Source organism: Euprymna scolopes, chromosome 35 (genome assembly GCF_053919585.1).
Source record: "Euprymna scolopes isolate OS-2025 chromosome 35, ASM5391958v1, whole genome shotgun sequence".
NCBI classification, from domain to species: Eukaryota; Metazoa; Mollusca; class Cephalopoda; order Sepiida; family Sepiolidae; genus Euprymna; species Euprymna scolopes.
In genome coordinates this window covers 67871288-67892877 of record NC_136516.1, presented here as the reverse complement: position 1 = coordinate 67892877, position 21590 = coordinate 67871288, and the positions used below count along the sequence as shown (strand labels likewise).

At 29.7% G+C, this 21590-nt stretch overlaps 1 protein-coding gene across 3 annotated transcripts in view; it reads left to right on the top strand.

Moving 5' to 3' along the window:
- LOC145259899 (mdm2-binding protein-like) overlaps nucleotides 1–20681 on the top strand; it is a 241492-nt gene extending 220811 nt beyond the window's left edge. For all 3 annotated transcript variants that reach the window (XM_080117818.1, XM_080117819.1, XM_080117817.1), the window contains exons 17-21: nucleotides 749–1013; nucleotides 3135–3248; nucleotides 5705–5770; nucleotides 7029–7103; nucleotides 20101–20681. In XM_080117818.1, coding sequence (XP_079973944.1) covers nucleotides 749–1013; nucleotides 3135–3248; nucleotides 5705–5770; nucleotides 7029–7094 — 511 coding nt within the window. In that variant the 3' untranslated portion in view covers nucleotides 7095–7103; nucleotides 20101–20681. The remainder of the gene's footprint in view (nucleotides 1–748; nucleotides 1014–3134; nucleotides 3249–5704; nucleotides 5771–7028; nucleotides 7104–20100) is intronic.
- The last annotated feature ends 909 nt before the right edge of the window (nucleotides 20682–21590 follow it).

Genomic DNA, 21590 nt, shown 5'->3' with positions numbered 1-21590 from the left:
CTGATTTTATATATGTGTATGTTAGAGTATGTCTTTTTAATATCTGATTTTATATATGTGTATGTTAAAGTATGTCTTTTTAATATCTGATTTTATATATGTGTATGTTAAAGTATGTCTTTTTAATATCTGATTTTATATATGTGTATGTTAAAGTATGTCTTTTTAATATCTGATTTTATATATGTGTATGTTAGAGTATGTCTTTTTAATATCTGATTTTATATATGTGTATGTTAGAGTATGTCTTTTTAATATCTGATTTTATATATGTGTATGTTAGAGTATGTCTTTTTAATATCTGATTTTATATATGTGTATGTTAGAGTATGTCTTTTTAATATCTGATTTTATATATGTGTATGTTAAAGTATGTCTTTTTAATATCTGATTTTATATATGTGTATGTTAAAGTATGTCTTTTTAATATCTGATTTTATATATGTGTATGTTAGAGTATGTCTTTTTAATATCTGATTTTATATATGTGTATGTTAGAGTATGTCTTTTTAATATCTGATTTTATATATGTGTATGTTAGAGTATGTCTTTTTAATATCTGATTTTATATATGTGTATGTTAGAGTATGTCTTTTTAATATCTGATTTTATATATGTGTATGTTAGAGTATGTCTTTTTAATATCTGATTTTATATATGTGTATGTTAAAGTATGTCTTCTGGAATTCTTTTGCTTTCTAACATTTTTTTAAATACATTTTTCAATCTGTTTTATTTATTATTTTAGACAAAAGTCAGAAATTGCAAAGTTGAGGCGTCGTAGTATGTCTGACTGTAATTTGACAAAGTCAAATAAGAAGGCAGACTTGCCATCCACAGGTTCTTCTCGGAAAAGACTCTCAAATCCTCAACCACAGTCAACACTTGATGAATCTAAAAACAAAGCTAGAAGCCCCAATGAGAAATCTTCTCTAACAAAGTCCAGTTCTGATACAACACTCATGCGGTTGGAAAAAGAAAGAAAAATGTCTCGGTCAGAAAGACATCGGAAAGTAAGTCTTTTATTGTTCTTTGTATTTTTGTTTGGATTAATGATACCAAGGTTTCATGTTTTCACTAATGATTTGAAGAGACGACTAATTTTACGAAATAAATTTGTGTACATGCATATGTGTGAGTGATATTTTATCAAATTTAATTGTCACAAAGGAAATTTAAATTTATAAAAGATAATACAATGCGGATAAACTGAATTAACATATAATGGTGGAATAAGCTATGAATTCTTTATTAATACAATATATAAAAAGAAAGATGTGATAAAGCGCCACCTAAGGGTAAGGAATATGAACACAAAAAATTGGGAAGAGCTAGCAGTAGACCAAAGTTGCTGGTACAGTAGTCTTCATAAAGGAAAGGCAGAAATAGAAGCAAAAATTAAGGCCAGGTCTGTACAAAAACATTACCAAAGGCATAACCCTGGTAACTACCCATGCACGACTTGTGGAGAAACTTTCTATACTGAGCGTTGAATGCTCCAAGACTGTAGAATAAAGCACTGAGACCCTGACTAGCCATCTTCAGCAATGAAGGACTATGTTATGATGATGACCATGATATATATATATATATATATATATATATATATATATATATATATATAATTTTTATATTTTACATATATTGTTATCTTACTTGTGTCAGTATGGTTAGATAGAGGATCTGTATTGTAATAGTTTGGAAATCTCTCCTTCGTCAAACATGCAGATTAGGGCGTTTCTGAATTTTTGAGATGAGGATCAGTTATTCGTATTAATCAGACTACTGTTCTCATCTTGAAAATTACACTCAAGATGAAAACAGTAGTCCGATTAATCAAAATAATACGGATGCTTATTAGGATTATTGTAAACGTGATTCCACAGAAATTGGAAATTAATGTTTTTGTTTTAAAAATCTATTATTATTTAAACTTAACATTATACGGCTTGTGTTAATAGCCAGTATTTAGTTTATTTTTAATATTTTATTTAGTTTTTGTATATTTATAACTAATTCTCATTTGGTTTGAATTATAATATATAATAAATTTTCAAAACAAATAAAATTAGTTTTCAATTTTTCTGCTATTACGTTTATAAGAGCCCCAATATACACATTTGAAAGTCGAACACTGATGAAGGGAAGATTTCTTGAAATATTGCAATACATATTCTCTATCACACCATGCTGTCTCAAGTATTAATAATGTTGAATCTGCATAGTTTATTCCATCAGTATGTCTTGATTTGCTTCAGTTAATGTCTATCCGTTTATACCTTGGAATTGTATTGCCTTCTATAAATTTAAATTTCCTTTATAAACACACACTAACCAATGCTTCAAGCAAACTATGTTAACCTCTTATTAATTATATGTTTAACTCATTAAATTATTAACTGAGCAAAATTATAAAACCGTAATTAAAATCAAGAAAAAGTAGATTTTCTTGTTTAGAAAGCTAGAGTGAATAAAACAAAAACAAGTAAAAATGAAAAGTACAAATTAAAAAAAATTGCATAGTGGCTAAGCATGTTTACAGTTTCATGCAGAGAGTGAGGATTTATGTGACCAATACAGGGAGGAGGAAACAAGTGATATATTAATACAATTTGGTAGATTTTTATGAAAATTTCTATTCGAAAAAATTAAATATCATTTTTTTATTATATTGCACTTTTTGATTTTGAAAATTTTTTTATTACAATAATTCGGAAACATAATTCAGTGTGCAATTATTGACGTTAAGTTGAGACGAGAAATAAAGACACACGTGAAGTTGTTTCATAAGTTTATTAATATATAAATTATAATGACATATGAATTTCTTCGTATAATGTTTTGCAAGAGCCCTGTCATAGTTGATTTTTGCTCTTGACACTCAAGCTAAAGTGGTCGAAGCAACAAACTTCCAATGTTTACTATATTAATGAGGATACATTTTTAGGATTAACTTTTCCTGTGTGTGATATTTTGCATTTTTCAACATTCAATTTTAGTAACCAACTATATTTCCATAAATACAGATGAGGTCTCTGTCAATAGAATTTATTTTATGGCTATTTGCAATCATTGTAATATATTGCACTAAAAATACATGTAAAAACAAAGTAATATTTTTTTCCTTTTTCCAGAAACTGGAGGAAATTGTCCATGCAGTTCTTAAACATGAAGGTGTCACAGAAAAAGATGAAATCTTTAAACGATGTGCACTACGCCTTTTTAAAGTGACCAAATTATATGTCATGGTAGGTAACTTTCCTTTTCCTTGTTTAGTTAACATTACTCCCAAATCTACTTTGATCTGTGGTAGAAGGTCAATCTGTGGGTCAGATAGGAAATATCATATATTGTTTACAAAATATACGCCTATAAAAAGAATTGATCTACAAACTAATTGCCAAGAACACAAAAGACAGAAAGAGAGAAGGACTCGCCCAGAAATCATGTGGCATATGCAACACTTTCTGATCGCTAGCTCTTCCCTCGTTTTCTAAGGAGTTAACTGGTCACGCAATTACCATTTCATATTATATATTATTATTTTTTGGAACCCTTTCAGATGAGGCTTCATAATTTGTGTATTAATTTTTTTGCGGACTGTTATCCTCATCTTCATAGTTGTTGTCTCACCACGTTTCAGCCAACTCATCCTCTGGCAGTGGATAGAGGCATTGAGTCTATGGTTCCAGATGAGCATTGTCTGAAGATAGCAGTTTCAATCCTACCCAAAGCAGGCCAGAGAATTAGTTGGCCAAAACATGGTGAGACAACAACAACTATGGAAGGCAGTAATTACTGAGGATACAGTTAAGAGACTTAACATTCTTATCCCATCACAGTTAACCACCTGAAGAAGGCCAGAGGATGAGTTGGCTGAAATGTGCTGAAACAACAATTATGAAAATGAGAATAACAGTTCACAAAAAAATTAATACCATTTCATAGGATGTTACAATCAGGATATGTTCGAAACAGCTGACAGCGTCCTTATGTCCTTTTTCTACAAGTGTTTCCTGGGATTGTAAGTGTTGTAACCATGCGGTAATATGGACACAGTTCCAACTTGGAAGAATTCCTATTTTCTTTTAAGTTTTATTACAAAGATCTACATTTTATACAGTTAATTATTTTATACAGTCAATTACCTGTCAAGAACATTTTACCTTTCAATAAATTAGATATTGCAATGAGTAATAGAATGTACTCTGATTATTTCATACAGTATTTTAAAAAAGTACATGGCAGAAAAGAACAGTAGCATACCAATAGGATATCAGCTGCATTAGGTGTGTGATGTTTTATGGAGATGAGTCGTCACCCAATCCTTACGTGCCCATTTTCAGCATAATAACTAAGCAATAATCAGATGGATATATTATACACGTCAAATCAGATTCAGCAAATCAGCTCTGATATCCTTTTAGTGTGGCTGAATGTACTAAAGCTTGATAAACTTCTCGTGATCAGTCGACTGTGTTGGTCTGATCACATTGAGAATGCCGAAAATGCATCGTGATTGAGGTTGGAAAAAAGTGATTGCTAATGAGCACTTCACTTTTCCTTCACCTGATTGTTAAAAATAAGTATTTTCCTCTAAATCTTGTGTGACATCACACACACATCTCCATTCTCTAGAGATGACACACCACAGTAACCACAATCCTTATCTAACGTGATGTACATTCAATAAAGAACATAGACAACTAAACTTGAAATTGTGATGTATGCAACAACCCCTCTTCTATCGACAAAAAAAAAAAAGAAGGTTTCTAAAGTCGGATTCAAGATTGATTTAATTGGTTGTAACATGCAATTCTTAAAATTCTTTTTTTAGTATTTCATACCAGGTGAAGAGGTATCCTTGACGCTCAGTCTGGCAGAGGGTGAGCCGTTGTAGTTTCTTCTGGCTCTGCTCTGTTGGGTATTTGTTCCGAGTAGTTTTAGGAGGTCCACCCTCTTAAGCTTTAGCTTTTCTTTTTGAGAAGGAGTTGGTTAACATAAAGCTATCTAAATGGTTTTGTAATCCTTGAAATAAGTGATAATCCAAGGGAGCTAGTTCAAGAGAATATGCAGGATGAGGCAAGATTTTTCAACTAAATTCTCATAGGAGAAGGATGAGCATTATCATGATGGAAGATCATTCCCTTTCTGTTGACTAAAAAAGGTTGTTTTTTGGTCAACATGGATAAGAACATTGCAGAAAAATATGAATGATTCTTTAATAATCTGAAAGAATAAATTCTATAAATAAATCATGGTGATATGTTTATGTAATAACAATATGCATGAAATAAATTACAATGGTTTAAATTGATTATTCTACAAAACTTTGCACTGATCTATGTTATATTTTTATGTTACTAGAACTCTGATAGTTTTGTTGTTTTGCTTGTTAGCGTGCACACTTTATCTGTACATGAATGTCTTAGGACAAATGGAGAAAGGAAGGGGATGAGAGAAATGATGAGAATGAAGTGATGTAAATAACTAAAAGAAAGAGAGAGAAAATGGATTATGACATCACAATGTATTTTGACCTTGTGAAATCCTCTAACTTTTGAAAACATAATTATCAACCAATGTTAAAGTTAAGAAATTATATATTAATATAAATAATATCTATAACAAATACTGACCCAGTTGGTTATGAGTGTTTTTTTTTTGTTTTTGTTTAAAAAAATTTAATAAATTTCCATTGCAGGATCTTCCCAATTCCCATAATTTAAGTCAAGATATGAAAAGAATTGCAGAAGGACAAGTAAAACATGTAAGTTGTCATCTGAATTTAGCATTTTTTATTTTTTAATAACATTACTTGTTTTTTTTTACTTAATTTCACTAATTTTATTTGAAAAGTAAATGTTTTTATCATATTAAATGTCTGTGCACTTTGAACCCACCACTGTAGCCAGCTATAATTGCTGCTGCTGATTTTTTTTGGTTTTGACCCGTCTACTCATGCAGTTCTTGATTTTTAAAGTTGTAAATGTATACAAAAATAAACAGTAATAATTCTCATTTATATTTTTGAGATAATGTATTATTTCAAATTAATTGCATTTAAAATAAAGTCATCATAATTTCAAGATCATACAGTAAAATCTAAAAAATGACAACAAAAATCAAAGATGGCAAAATTATTAAAAGAATAACTTTTTTCTTCAGAGAAAATCTAAAACGAAATAGTCCAAAAGATTTTTTTTATGTGTGTACTCCCTATAAAAACCGTATATTTTTGCTTTTGGTATTTATTTTTATTCACCAATTTATTTTATTTTATTACTAGCTGTCCACTTGGCATTACCCGGTTGTAAACTATGCTTAAATATAACATTTTAATTTATGCAGATTTCGTATTTATTTTTAGAGATTAAATTCTCTTATAATAATTATCAATTATTATATATTATATTGTACCAAATATAAAGTAGTAATTTCAAAAGTAAAAAAATATGACTTGGCTGCTATCAAATAGAATTGAAATTTGGTTTCGATTCTAGTTGATGTCACTAATTTGTTACCATTTGAGCTATCGTCAGATGAATAAGATGCTTAAAAATGAACTGACTTTAACGTATGAATGTATATTTTTGCACATGCATACAAGTAACACATTTAATCAACTTACACCTTCCAAGTTTCCTTTTTTTTCAATTTTGATTCCTTAGCAGCTATTTTTAACGGCAAAAAAAAAACATAAAAGAACGGCCCACAAAAAATGCAATTATTTGACTCACCTTGCGCCACTCTGCAACCTTTTGAAAAAATGGAGACAGACAGACACACAGACATAGTGAGCTTTATAAATTAGATTTTGATGTGATAGAATAATTTAATTTCACCTAAAGTTCTGAGAGTTCATTGATGAAATCCTATTGCACTCAGTTGAACATCAACGACTTATATCGCATAGACATATTACAGTGACTTAAACAAAATTGTACCACAAAAAAACTTTTCACATATTTAAAAATGCTAAACATGTTAAACTCATATTTTTTAAAATTTCATTTTTTACAAAACAGGTTGTAGGGTTGGAGACGCATTGCAAGAAGTCATTAAAGAAGCGTAAGTTATCCAAGGAAACTTGAAACTGCAAAGTAAGTAGAGAAGAATGACCAGCATATTTCCTGTCATGGCCAAAACCAGTTCTATATTTCTAAAAACATTGATGAGACATCAAACATTGTTGACATTTGCATAATGGATTTTTTTTTTTTGTGAGGAAAATTAGGTACAAATTTTCCTCTTTTTGTTCTCTCACTCTGTTAACGGGGAAAACAAAATTAGATTCCATTCTTTTCAAACAATTACATGTCAATACCCTCAAAATATCTGGAAATTTTTTTTTAATAAATAAAATATTTTCGGAAAGGGGTTCATTTTACTATATAAATTTTACAGCTATTTTGGAAATATAAAAAAATGGTTACATGTACTGGTCTACACAATGTTGTCAAAAATTGGATGGTTAATAACACTTTTTGGTCAGAAAATGAATGATCATTTTATATGAAATTATATAGTATAGTGAAAAATTAATTCTAAATTTTTCTTTTCAAATTTTTTACAGTTTTGATGTTTAACAGAAAAATTTCATTTTTATTTTTCGATTAAAAGTGATGACACTTCTAAGCATTTACTGAAAATACGAGGATTATTCCAAAAGTAAAGCCTCCTATTTTTTTAACTTGAAAAGTTGAAGAGCTGCAAAGAAGGGAGTGATACCATTGAAGCAGGATTTATTTTGCTACATAATTACCACCATTTTCAATGCATTTTTTGCCAGGAATTCACTGACGCATCTCTGCTTGTGATGCATATCCATAAAAGGGGGTTATTTCTTAGAGTTTCACACCATCAATATCTGCAACAGAGTGCAAACTTTCAGGTTCAATCATCATAACAATGCAATTTGCAATTCTCTCTGATCCATTCAGGTGGAATAAAAAATAGCATTTTGGAACACTCCTTATAATTGCATTTATCTGAGGATCAAATGGTAAAGTATCCTAATAGGAATGAGCATAGAATGGGATGTTAATCTCCTTTCATCAAATAGTCTAAGAAATTAATGAGTTGAACTTAACAAAGGTTCATTTCATTCTGAACATGAACATAAGAAAAGCCCATCAAATATGGGTAACAAAATTTTTTTTATGACTTTGATTTTAAAATTTGCTTACTCTACCTGCTCAGCAGTCTTTCTACTTTTATTTTGTGTTGTTTTTTTTTTCATTATTGTGTTGAAATACTTTTAAAATAGGATTTTAAAAATTTAATAATTACAGTATCATTTGAATTTAAAATTATTACTTATGATAAGTTATAGTTCATTTTGTTAAAGTAATATTGTTTTAATCTTTATTTATAAAATTAACTTCCAAAACTTTTTTTAATACATGTGGATTATTTGAAATAAAATTTAATACATGTGGATTATTTGAAAATCTAAAAATTTGACAATATTAGTTCCTTTTTATTAAATAGAAAACTGCATTTCATAACTGACATATTTTTAGTTGAATCGTTATTTTTTTTTATATTTCTGAGAAAAGATTTTTTTTTATTTCCGTTATTGACATCTTTCAGATTGTTTTCTTCATCTTGGTTGTGTTGCTATTTTCATAAGGTTTTGGCCGATTTACACACAGGCCTACTTCAGATGCCTTTTGTTGTGTCTGTAACTTTCTGGGAATTGCAAACCAAAATAATGTGTGTATAATGCACAAGTGAACTACTACTTATGAAAAGTCATCAAAATTGTATGAGTTATGCTATAACACGATCAGCCAGTCACTGGTGTGTGACTGACCCACGTGTCACACTAAATGTCTTAGAAACGGTCCCATGAAGATGGGCCAGTTGTTAGGGTCTGAGTATCAATAGGAAAAGCATACCTGAGATGTCGGCTGTGGCTGTGTGGCTCTTTCTTCTCCCAGGAAAACGTCTTGACCTTTGGTGGCATTCAGGTCGGAATCTTCCTTTTTCTCAGGGCCGCTTCATTCTTTAATGCAGACATTTATGGCAGACACAAAAAACACACAACACGACACAATCGTAATATATATGAAATATAATTAACTATTTATTTTATAAAATGTATACAATATATATATTACAATATTAACATACAATTTACAGATCCTACAATTGATTTTCACCATTACTTCATTAAAACTAACCTTAACTAGTGTTGCGGAAGAGGGGATGCTCCCTCCCCCTCGTTTATGGAGAGACAAAAATATGTGTGCTCACCTCATCGCGGTCCGGTCAGAAAGAGGTTGATAAAAGTAGCAATACACATGAAAAAATTGAAATAGGTTAAAATATTTCAATATTGGTATACATAGAAAGAGCTTGATGAGCTAAGAAAGAATCTTTTTAAATTTTAAAAATCTGATTAAAATTAAAGAAGTTATGACTATTTTTGTGCCTCACACATTTGGATATTTTCCCTTTTTAAGACCATATGCGTTTCGTCACATTTTTTACACTACTTTTTCAGTAAAAATGTCATATCTTTGTCAAAACACAAGACTAAGAAATGAAATTTACCATATAAGTGTATTTTTGTAAAGGAATCAGAATATGCGACTGAAAATCTCCAAAAGTTCATGGTTTCCAAATAATCTGCAGTAAATGTGCATAAATATGCTACAATTCCTTAAAAATGCCATGTATCCATAAACAGAAAAGAAGTTGGAGAACTCAAAGTTGAATTGTAATGTGCTTTGTGTACAAAAAACTTAAATCTAAACAGGACCATTTAAAAATGAATATATTGCAATATTTCTTTGGTATTATTGTAGATTAACACCTTCTATCTAACCCCACCCAACCCCTCCTGACCACTCCTCCAAAATGTGATACTACCTTTTTAGGCAATTATGTATGAAATGCCATGAAAAACTTTAATGAAAGATAAATTATTTTAGAATTTAATGTAAAATAATTCCCCATTATAGCTCAGTCTAGCGTTTTAGGGCAGTTAACTGTTTTTTGTTTTTTTTCTATAGGAGATAAATCCTGTATGTTTTTTTTTTTTGTTTTTTTTTAAAGACGATATGTGGTTTTGAGAGGGTTTCTATGAAATGAGAATATGGAGAGGGTTGCCATTCGGACTTTGAATTAGTTATAGGGCTAATGAAAATTATGTGTAAGCATACTGAAGACTTGACAGAAACAAAAACAACAAAAAGAATATTAGAGGAGGGGGTGGTTAGTTTCACAAAAATTTAATGTAAAACAATTCACCATTTCCGGGCCATTCTAGCATTTTAGGACAGTTAATTTTTATGGGAGATAAATCCTGTGCATCCTTAAAAGGAAGGATCTATTTCTTGTTTGTTCATCACTCATATTTACTGTTAGTGGTTCATAATTATTGGGTTTTGAAAATGTTATGGATTAAATTTGGAATATCACATTACTATTAAATATGTAAACTTATGTCAAAAAAATGTGTGTGTGTGTATATATATATATATATATATATATATATATATATATATATGCATATACGCACGCATATATATATGCATATACGCACGCATATATATATGCATATATGCACACATATATATATGCATATACGCATGCATATATATATGAATATACGCATGCATATATATATATATATGCATATACACACGCACGCATATATATATGCATATACACACACATATATATGCATATACACACACATATATATATGCATATATATACACACACACACACACACACGTACAGTTGTGCGCAAAAATATTCGACCCCTGTCTAAATTTTCTTGTTTCGTTGAATCTGTACTTCAAAAATCTTCATAACGCCTTTTAACGGCTAATTATGAATAAATTGTATATTTTTCAACAATAAATGAGGAAAAGTAATTCGAGATTAATAATATATATCAATTTATTTACAAAAATATAAATATGGATGTTGCAAAAATATTCGACCCCTTTAATTTAAAGTTTGAATAAAAGCGTCATTAAGTTTATTATTTTAGTCTGACCTTGTATTTATTTCCTATAAATGATATTTATGACTCTACTGAATCTAAAATCAGTTCAAATTGAACTTCAATGCCATATTGAATGATTGAATAATTGTTTCAAGTAAAAAAAAAATTCTTTTTCAACGTCAACAAATCTGCAACTATGGCAAAGAACAAAGAGTACTCTGAAGACATTAAAAAGAAAGTAATCGATGCCTACCAGTCTGGAGAAGGTTATAAAAAAATTTCCAAACGTTTTTCTATACCACGGTCGACTATTATGTCCATTATCAAAAAATGGAAAGTAAAAGAGATTGTATCAAGTCTTCCAAGATCAGGTCGTCCAAGAAAAATTACAACACGTGGGGCTAGGAAAATTGTTAGACAAGTTTCAATAGACTCTAAAATTAACCTTTCCAAAACCAAACTCCTATCCTTACATCATCAACGCTCTGATCCCCAGCTGGCATCAATTGTGATGGATGGCTCTCGTCTGGGTGAGGCCCCGTGTTTTGACAAGCTTCTGGGTTTGACCTTTACTCCTGATCTGAAATGGAACACGTACATCAAGTCTGTTGCCAAGGTCGCTGGAAAGATGGTGGGATCCTTCTACCGCTCCAGAAGATATCTCACTACTGATGCAATTCTCTATCTATATAAAAGCCAAGTACGGCCAAGGATGGAATACTGTTGCCATATCTGGGCAGGAGCTGCCAAAAACAGCCTATCATGCCTTGACAGAGTACAAAATAGACTTCGTGGTTTAGTGGGGGATGCCCTTTTCTCTACCCTGCAACCCCTCTCCCACAGAAGAGATGTTGCGAGCCTATCCTTGTTTTATCGTTATTTTCATGGCAGGTGCTCGTCTGAACTCCAATCCCTGGTCCCCCCTCGCCAATCTTTCACGAAAAACACCCGTCTAGCTGAATCCACTGTGAAAAATTTTCCCCACTCTATATCTGTGCCTAAATCAAAACGCGGATTTCATGAGCAAAGCTTCTTTCTTAGAACTGCACGCCTGTGGAACTCTGTTCCGTCTGCCTGCTTCCCTCCGGACTACAACTTGGATGTCTTCAAGTCTAATGTTAACAAATTCCTAATGAACCGCCCCCCTAATTAAACACTTCATAAAATCTCCTCACTAACGTAATGTATTTGCAATAACCCTTATCCCTGAGTGGCTTCCGGGCCTTGATAAGTGGTGATCACTGTGTAAAAAAAAAAAAAAAAAAAAAAAAACGGACGTGCAGAACGATTTGAAGAATGCTGGCTCAGATGTACACTTGTCAACTATTCGTAGGGCATTAAATCATGCCAGATTGCATGGACGTATTGCCAGAAGGAAGCCCTTACTTTCCAAAGCTCATCAAAAGGCTCGATTAAATTTTGCAAAAAAGTTCCTAGAAATGCCTATTGATTACTGGAATAATATAATTTGGTCAGACGAAACGAAAGTGGAATTATTTGGACGCAACCAGCAACGCTATGTTTGGCGAAAAGAAAATACTGCTTATAATGTGAAGAATACCGTTCCAACCGTTAAGCATGGAGGTGGATCAATCATGGTGTGGGGCTGTTTCAGTATAAATGGAACTGGAAGATTAACCATAATCGATGAAAGAATGGATTCAGTAAAATATCAGTCCATACTGAAAGAAAATCTTGTTCTGTCTGCGAACCAGTTGGGGCATGGAAGGAGGTATACCTTTCAACAGGACAACGATCCTAAACACACTTCAAAGAGCACTAAGGCATGGTTAAAGAATAATAAGGTGAAAGTTCTAGAATGGCCTTCCCAGTCTCCAGACCTAAACCCGATTGAGCACTTATGGCATGATTTAAAAATTGCGGTACATAAAAGAAAACCATCTAATTTGATTGAATTAAAACAGTACTGTCAAGAAGAGTGGCTTAAAATTCCAGTGGATAGATGTAGAAGTCTCGTTAGATGTTATAGGAAACGTTTACTTGCAGTAATCAAGATCAAAGAAGCTTCAACCAAGTATTAATGAAAAGGGGTCGAATACTTTTGCAACATCCATATTTTTATTTTTGTAAATAAATTTATTTATATTATCAAGCACTAATTACTTTTTATTTTTTGTTGAAAACTATACAGTTTATTCAAACTTAGTCGTTAAAGATTATTGAAGTATCCATTCAAAGAAATAAGACAATTTTTTGTAGGGGTCGAATACTTTTGCGCACAACTGTATATATGCATATATATATACACACACACATATATATGCATACACACACACACACACATATATATATATATGCATGTACACACAGGTATATATATATATATATGCATATACACACACACGTATAACAAATGTTATACAAAGCAAGATAAGTTAGTTTTCTACCTAACTGAATAAGTTTTTTACTGTTTTTATTTAATGTAAAATATTTATTCGGTTCGAAAAGTAGGTAATATTCAGCACTACCCAAAAAGAAAATATGGCCGCAATTTCTATTTACATTTTTCAAGTCTTGATAATCACTTCAAAATAAGAAATAAAGCAAAATGGTGAATAAAATCCACCCACTAAATGTCACAGTAACATTTATTGGGTGGGTTTCATTCACCATTTTGTTTCATTTCTTATTTTGAAATGATTATCAAGACTTCAAAAATGTAAAGAGACATTGCGGCCGTTTTTCTTGTTCTTCGGTAGCGCTCGCTCAACACTACTTGTTTTTTGAACCAAATAAACATTTTACATGTAAAAAAAACAAAATTAAAAAAAACAAAAAAAGTATCCAGTTAGGTAGAAAAATAACTTATCTTGCCTTTGATAACATTTGTTTTTAACAACTTTTTCGTACCTCTGTGGATTGGAATATATATTTCATTTTTGTTTTGTTGTCTTAACTGCAAAATGCCGTTTCAAAACAAAAATAAAGTAACGGTTCATAATGATAACTGATAATCGTTAACGATAGCAGGGGGGAGGGTACAAGAATCAGCATTAAAAATAAAAACAAAAAGAGGAATACAACTGCATTAGGTGATTGGATTAGGGAACTTAATAGAAATAATGAAGATTTTGAATTAAAATGGTCAGTAGTTGACAGGGGGGGGGGAGTATAGCCCTGGGAAATCAAAAAGGTGCAATCTATGTTTATTGGAAGCCTTTTACATAGTGAATTCTAAAGAGGAAATTTTGAATAAAAGACTAGATGCCATACAGGGATGTCTTCACAGGAATAGATTTCTGCTATCACCTTAAATGTAACTGAGGTATAACTTTTTACAGCAATAAGGATCATCGGATGCTAGGATTAAATTTTAATGTAGAGTTAAATAGCTGGGAATAATATAATCTAAATGAAGGATCCAAATCTAATAAGCAAATATAGTTTCTACTAGCATTTCAGCCTGGCATTGCCCGGGTGTTTGGAGGTGTATGTTGAGCAAAAAAAAAAAAAAAAAAAAAAAGGTCAATTTTTTTAACTATGACCCCTTAAAATTTATTGTTTTGGGCTCAAATCAAGTTATTAAGTTAAATCCATGTCCAAGGAGCCTATATCTAAAATTTCAAGTGTTTAGACCCCAAATTGTCGGAGGAGTTTGGTAGAGTTCTCAAAAGTCAAATCGTTGAACTTTGACCCCTTAACAGCTAAATTTCTGACTGAAAACCGATCACGTCGATTTTCCAAAATCTCAGTACCTTGTATCTCAAATTTCGAGTCTGTAAACTGAAAATTGACAGAGTTATTGCGAAGGAAAATGTACACAGACACACAGACATGTTCACTTTTATAGATATACTAGCATGGGTGTCTGGCGTTACCCGGGTATTTGGAGGTGTATGCTGAACAAAAAAAAAAAAAAAAGCGGTCAATGTTTTAAAACTTTGACCCCTATTATGACCCCTTAAAATTTATTGTTTGGGGCTCAAATCAAGTTATTAAATGTACACACACACAGACAGACAGACACTTTCACTTTTATAGATATATAGATTATTCTAAACTGGGTAAGAAATATAAATAAAGTATAAAGCTCATCTAAGAATGGAAATTTTGTTCCATAACGGTGAGCATTTTTGTATTCAGTTGTAGCAGTATTGATGGTGAAATAAGTGATACCCTCTTCAAATCAATAAAACAACTTAACAATAAACTAGCAATTATTATTAAAAAATTAAATTAGCAATTTGGGGACTGGAAATTAATTTAATTGTTTTTTGTCATCTGAGATCTAAAGTTTGTAGAATCCGTGCTGGTTTATTTATTTATTTACTTTACCCTTTGTTCTAAATGTTTTTACCCATAAATGCAGGGGTAGACATCTTCTCATCGGAGTGAAACACATTTGTAGCCATTGGGTGGTTTTGCTGTCGTAATAATAATTAGAGGATATATACCATTTTGTTTAGATACCCAAGAATACAACACACGAATTATAATTCTGGCTTTGAAGACATGAGCAACCCAAGTTGTTATTGGATTAATAACAGATGTAGGTTAAACCCATGGGTAAAAAATACCAGTTTTTTAAGATTAAAAACATAATTTATATCTTTAATTTGTTAAATAAGCTATCGTAGCACTTTCTGGATCTGTTTGATTAAATTAATTATTAAATCACAGATGCTTTCTAGTAATCACTAGACCGAAAACATCAAATGGCCTGAATTATCTCCCTTTAGCTGTTATGGGAAATAATATTGACCACTTTTCCAACAGAATTAACTATTAGCAATTAACAACATAATTCGATTATCTCCGTTCGTAATTGTTTTTTTAGTAACGGTATGGAAACATATTTAAATAGAATGATAATGATTTTTAAAACATTAAATAATGATAAATAGATTAGAATCCTTTACTTGAAATGTTGTATAAGGATTAATATATATAATGCAGTAGATGTGTCAGAAACTTTGTGAAAAATATTGAATGATTCGACCTCCTGTCTTTCCAAGCTTATAACTACTCGAAAAATGTAATTCAAACCCTATTTTTTTTTTTTCAATTAAAGGGGCAAGGACCAAGGTTTCATTTAAAAAAAAAAAATACAAACAACATGTTTTTTTTTTTTTTAAGTTTTAAACTTCGGACTTTACAGGTAAATTTCCAAAAAGCTGTTCTTTTTTTTTGTTTTAAATTAGAATATATTATTTATTGATCTTTTATCTTCAATTTGTAATATATAAAACTTTGGTACATAAATAAATTATTTACTTTTTAATAGACATTTCAAAATGGGGGAGGCGTGAATTTAAAAAAAAGACGTTTGTCTAAAATATTATATTCGGAATATTGGAAAGAGCATAAAATTTCACATTGACCCTGAAAATATCGTAAAAATAGAATCAATAGAAAAATTTTGATAGATTTTTAAAGTTTAAAAATTGAAAAATACTGAACTCGTAAAATTCAATTAATTTCATTACTGTTTTTTAAAAAATAAAAAAAATAATATTTCTATTACTTTTTATACAATTTTAATAGTTTATTTTGGAAGCATAATCCATAAAGAAAATAAACAACCCACTTTTAAAAGAGAAATTACGAGTTTTTTATATTTTATTCGCAGTTTCATGTTAAGGGTGTCAAAAATTCCTAAAAACATTCTGATACATCCAATAATGCAGTCCTTTTCTTTATTCTCATATTCAATTAAATATTAAACCTAAAATGGTCTTAAATCTAAGTATTAAAACAACCGATAATTTGTAAACATTACTTGCCACTATTGAGCAAATACAAAACTAAAATTAACCGTAACGTTAATGCAAGGTTATTATGGCCATATTATAAATATAGAAATAAAAAATAAAAAAAATTTTTTTTTTTTAAATTATGTGAAATAAAGAAATAGTGAAATCTAATTTAGGAACTTAACAAATGGGATATATAAAAAATGTTTTAAATGGCTAAGGGTTTTTTGTGGAAACTTCTTATGACTTTGTTCTTAAATAAGGATACAAAAATTAGGTGATATATTAATATTTAAATGGGCTTTCCACAGAGGTTACCTCAAGGGTAAATGTTTCTCACATGCTTCTTTTTCCGTTAAGGGAATTTTTCTTTCTTTTCTTTTTCTTTAATCAATGTTCTATTGTAAAGAGTGTTTTTATTCTTAAAGTCTGAAGAAATGCTGGTTTTTGAAAATTTTCAAACGATATGTTTGAAATTGTCGACTGGGCATGGAAACAATTGTAACGTAAAATGAAATACACTTTTTGTTGCTATCAACACCTTTTTTGAAGTCTTGATTTTGCTTACACAGTATATTAATGCTCAATTATGAAATATGATAAATTTGTAGCTTACTTTTTAAGTCATCTCTTTTTGGCTTAAAACTTATTGGTATATGAACATTTACTGGATTACATGCACTCAGTATATTACATACAAGTCTCTCTCTCTCTCTCTCTCTCTCTCTCTCTCTCTCTCTCTCTCTCTTTCTATATATATATATATATATATATATATATATATATAGTGTGTATGTGTATTCGACAGGTAAATAAGTCAGCAAATGTTATGTTTAGTTTTAATTCAATAAGAAGCTGCGTTACGAAATTTCGAAGAAAATTTCAAGTACTTGTACACTTATTGAACCGTGCTGAAATAATAACGCTATTATTTCGAAAGCCATTCTTAACATGGGGAGAGGAGGGTGTTTTGTAACTATTCTGTACTTTCAGTTAACAAATTAAGAAAATAAAAATATTGTAAAACTTTAATTTAACTTGAAAATACTATTTAAAAATAACACGGTTCAATAAATGCACAAGCACCAAATTTCACAAATTTGTTGATTTCTATTTTCGAGGTTGAAGGTGTTTATTCCATTGGTCGTTTACTACGCTGGAGCAGGTCGTAAAAATACCTTTCGCTTAATAAGTAGAAAAAAAAAATAACAAAATAAAAAGCTTCCTAATTGTAGTTTGATGTGTTTTCTAACTGCTTTTAAAATTTCAAGAATATTGATTTGAGGGTTTGTATTATTATACTCATAGATTCGAAAAAATTGTCAAAAAACAAATATATAATTGTTATTATACATTATGAAAACCGAATAGTTCTAAACTAATGTTATTCTGATAACAAAATAGCTCTAATTAAAAATATAAGAACATTTATATTCATATTTTCATGTTTTTCTTAATTTGTTCTTGAATAAAAATTAAAGAATGCGTGTTGTTTACGGTTACACTGTGCTATCGCTAATACCTCAGCTGCTGCTGTTACTAATACTACATTTGTCCAAACTCGAAAAATAGAAGCATTTTTTTTTTTTTTCGGGTAGGTCCTTTACAATTATTATCAATTACTGGGTCCTACTTAACATACAATAATACTTTTAATTGATAAAGATACTAAAAAGATTGATTTACTTACTAGTGGGTGTCTGAAGAAATTTTTTTTCAAAATGTTCGATATTCGTCATATTAAAATCTTATTTTTAACACAACAAAAAAAGAAATGGTCAAAAACATTTCGGACACTTGACAGTATTAAGATTAACACCTCTTCTGATTGGTTCTCAAATTTTATAACAAAATTCTTCATACAATCACGGTACGGGCCTTTAGAAATCAGAGGGGGGGGGGTCATTACAAAACCTTACCGAAAACGCCATTTTATGACGTTCACATTTTTATCACTTTATTTGCTTAAAACTCTTAAAATATATTATGTACATTCATATTTATTAATTCATTTGAAAGTATATTCATTTCCGAACAAAGCAGTAGTAATTTGAAGACTTGAAGTGCTTTGGTTTGAAAAATATAGCTATTTTAGTAGAACTACCTTGAAATCTGTGATTATCCAAAGCGTTTTTTCTGTCCGTGTGTATTACTAACAAAAGAAAGAGAATTATGGGGGTTGCATTTTTCTGTGTATCCCTTTGCCTGCGGCCAAATTACCACCTGACCATGCAGGGGAAAGGTGTGTTAACAACTACCACAACCGGGAGACTAAGATAAAGTGTCACAATGCATGTTTATGGAGGGGGGGGGTAGTATCAAGTATATTTCCAAAAAATTTTGGGAAGCATATAGGTTTTAAAGGATACAGTGTCTCCGTAACCAACAAACGTTGCATGCTTTAACAATTTTGAGCATGAAAAACTGTTTTGAAAAGTCATGGTAGCTGTGCCAGTTTAGACACATAAGCATCAGAAAGGAGCTCCGAGTTGTTGTTGACAAGATGATTAATAATTTTGTAGGTCAGTTGCTTAATGTTGGGGCTTCAATGAATCAAAACTTGGGGAAACAAAATGTTCAGAGTATTGGCAAGGTGTCTGATGGAAGGTAATCACTTGATTGCATGTTTCTGGACGATGGAGATTTTTACAACTACCCGATTAGTTGTTTAAAGGAACAAGGTATTACAAAAAAGGTTTATGCAGGTGGTAGAAATAGTGGAAAATCAGAAGAGAGTTGCAAAATAAATCGGGTTTTGTATAAATGAACAAATGTTCGTCAAATATGTATATTGCACTTATTTATTGCTTCAGGACAGCCTTTTCATGGAAACAATGAGACGCCCTGTAGTTACACGTATCATTTACTTCCCTTGATGTCTAATGTGGTTCTCCTCTTTTTGGCAAACTTCTGAACCAAGGGGAGATAAACTATATTTTCTATAGAATAGTTTTAAGACAATCAATATTCTAAGCAAAATAAGAGCGATATGAATTTTAAGTGTGGTCACACCATAGCTGTATACAATTTTAAAAATATGCCTGGAGGACGCCTAACAAAGATCTTGTTCACTTTCATTCTTCTTGACAATCTGCTGGGATTCAATTCAAAAGACATTCGAAAGTCAGCAAGTACAACCGAGGAAACATTAAAATGGCCACAACCAAGATGAGAACATGTTTTCTAACGTGTTCTTATCTTTTTTTATTAATATGATTTTTTTATTAACTACAAAATTTGAACACTTATCATTGTCAGTCTTCAATTTTTTGTTGAAATTAACAGTGCTCTGACACCACTGAAGCAGAACCCTTATTTATTGAAAATCAGTTATATATTTGCAAGACAAAATATTGGTAAAAAAGACGTAAAATATGACAAACTTATCATCTGATATGTTGTTTTTTTTTTTTTTTTCAGAACTTCATCAAAATGCAAATTGAGAAAATGCTCAGTCGTTTTGCACAAACCTATGCATCAAAAGAGACAGCTGTATTTTTTTTAAGATGTTCAGAAAAAAAAAATGCTGTATAAGGCATGAAATATGACACTTAGTCAAAGCGATAAAAGAAATAGCTACAAAAATATTTGAAGATTTAAAATTAGTTTCACTGGCAATTCTTTGAAACTCTTTCCAATAAAAAAGATGGCATCAGCTCCAAATTAAAAGTTGTTTTTCTGGAAATTGGAATTCATTGTTCAATTGTATAAAAGTCAAGTCAACTAAAGATGTGGATTTAATCTGTGATAAAAAAAATCATTATAAAACAAAAAATTTTTAATGTTCAATAAACCTGTTGTTTTTTTTTTTTAATTTTAAATATTTGGAGTTCCTTTTCACATTTAATTTCATAAAAACTTGTGATAATAAAGCAAAAAGCCAAGAAAAAGATTTAAACATAAATTATGATCACTTGATGGGACTTTTTCATTACAGAAACTATGACTTGTAATCCTGTCTTAAAATAATAAACAAGCAAAATAACAATTATATCATTTCATTCAGTTTTTTTTTCACTCTGTTTTTCACTTTGTTTCTTGTTTAACCTCTTTTTGACACTCACTGGTTTTTTTTTTTGGTTTTTTTTTTGCCACCAATTATTTTTATCTATATTTTATTTTCTATGCCCATATTGCCAGCTTAAATTAGTTGTGTGTTCAGGATGAAATAAAAATTATCCATAATTATAAAAGTAAGATTTTCATTAATAATTTTTGTGAAGTTAATGCATATTCATCTTATTTTTCTTTTTATTAATCTGATTTTTTTTTGTTAATGATATAATTTTTTATTAATATATATTTTTTTATTAATATAATTTTTTTATTAATATAATTTTTTATTAATATAATTTTTTTTATTAATATAATTTTTTTATTAATGATTTTGTTTATTAATATGATTTTGTTTATTAATATGATTTTTTTTATTAATGATGTAATTTTTTATTAATGATATTTTTTATTATTAATGATATCATTTTTTTATTAACAATATCATTAATTATTAATGATATTATTTTTATTAATGGTATGTTTTTTATTAATGATATCATTTTTTATTAATGATATCATTTTTATTAACAATATCATTAATTATTAATTTATTAATGATATTTTTTATTAATGATGTAATTTTCTTAATGATGTAATTTTCTTTATTAATGATGTAATTTGTTTATTAATGATATGATTTTTTTATTAATGATATCATTTTTTATTAACGATATCATTTTTTATTAATGATATCATTTGTTTATCAAGAATATGATTTTTTATTAATGATTTTATTTTTTATTAATGATATCATTTTTTATTTATGATATTTTTTAATGATGTCAGTTTCTCTTAATGATATCATTTTTTTATTTATGATATCATTTTTTTATTAATGATATCATTTTTTTATT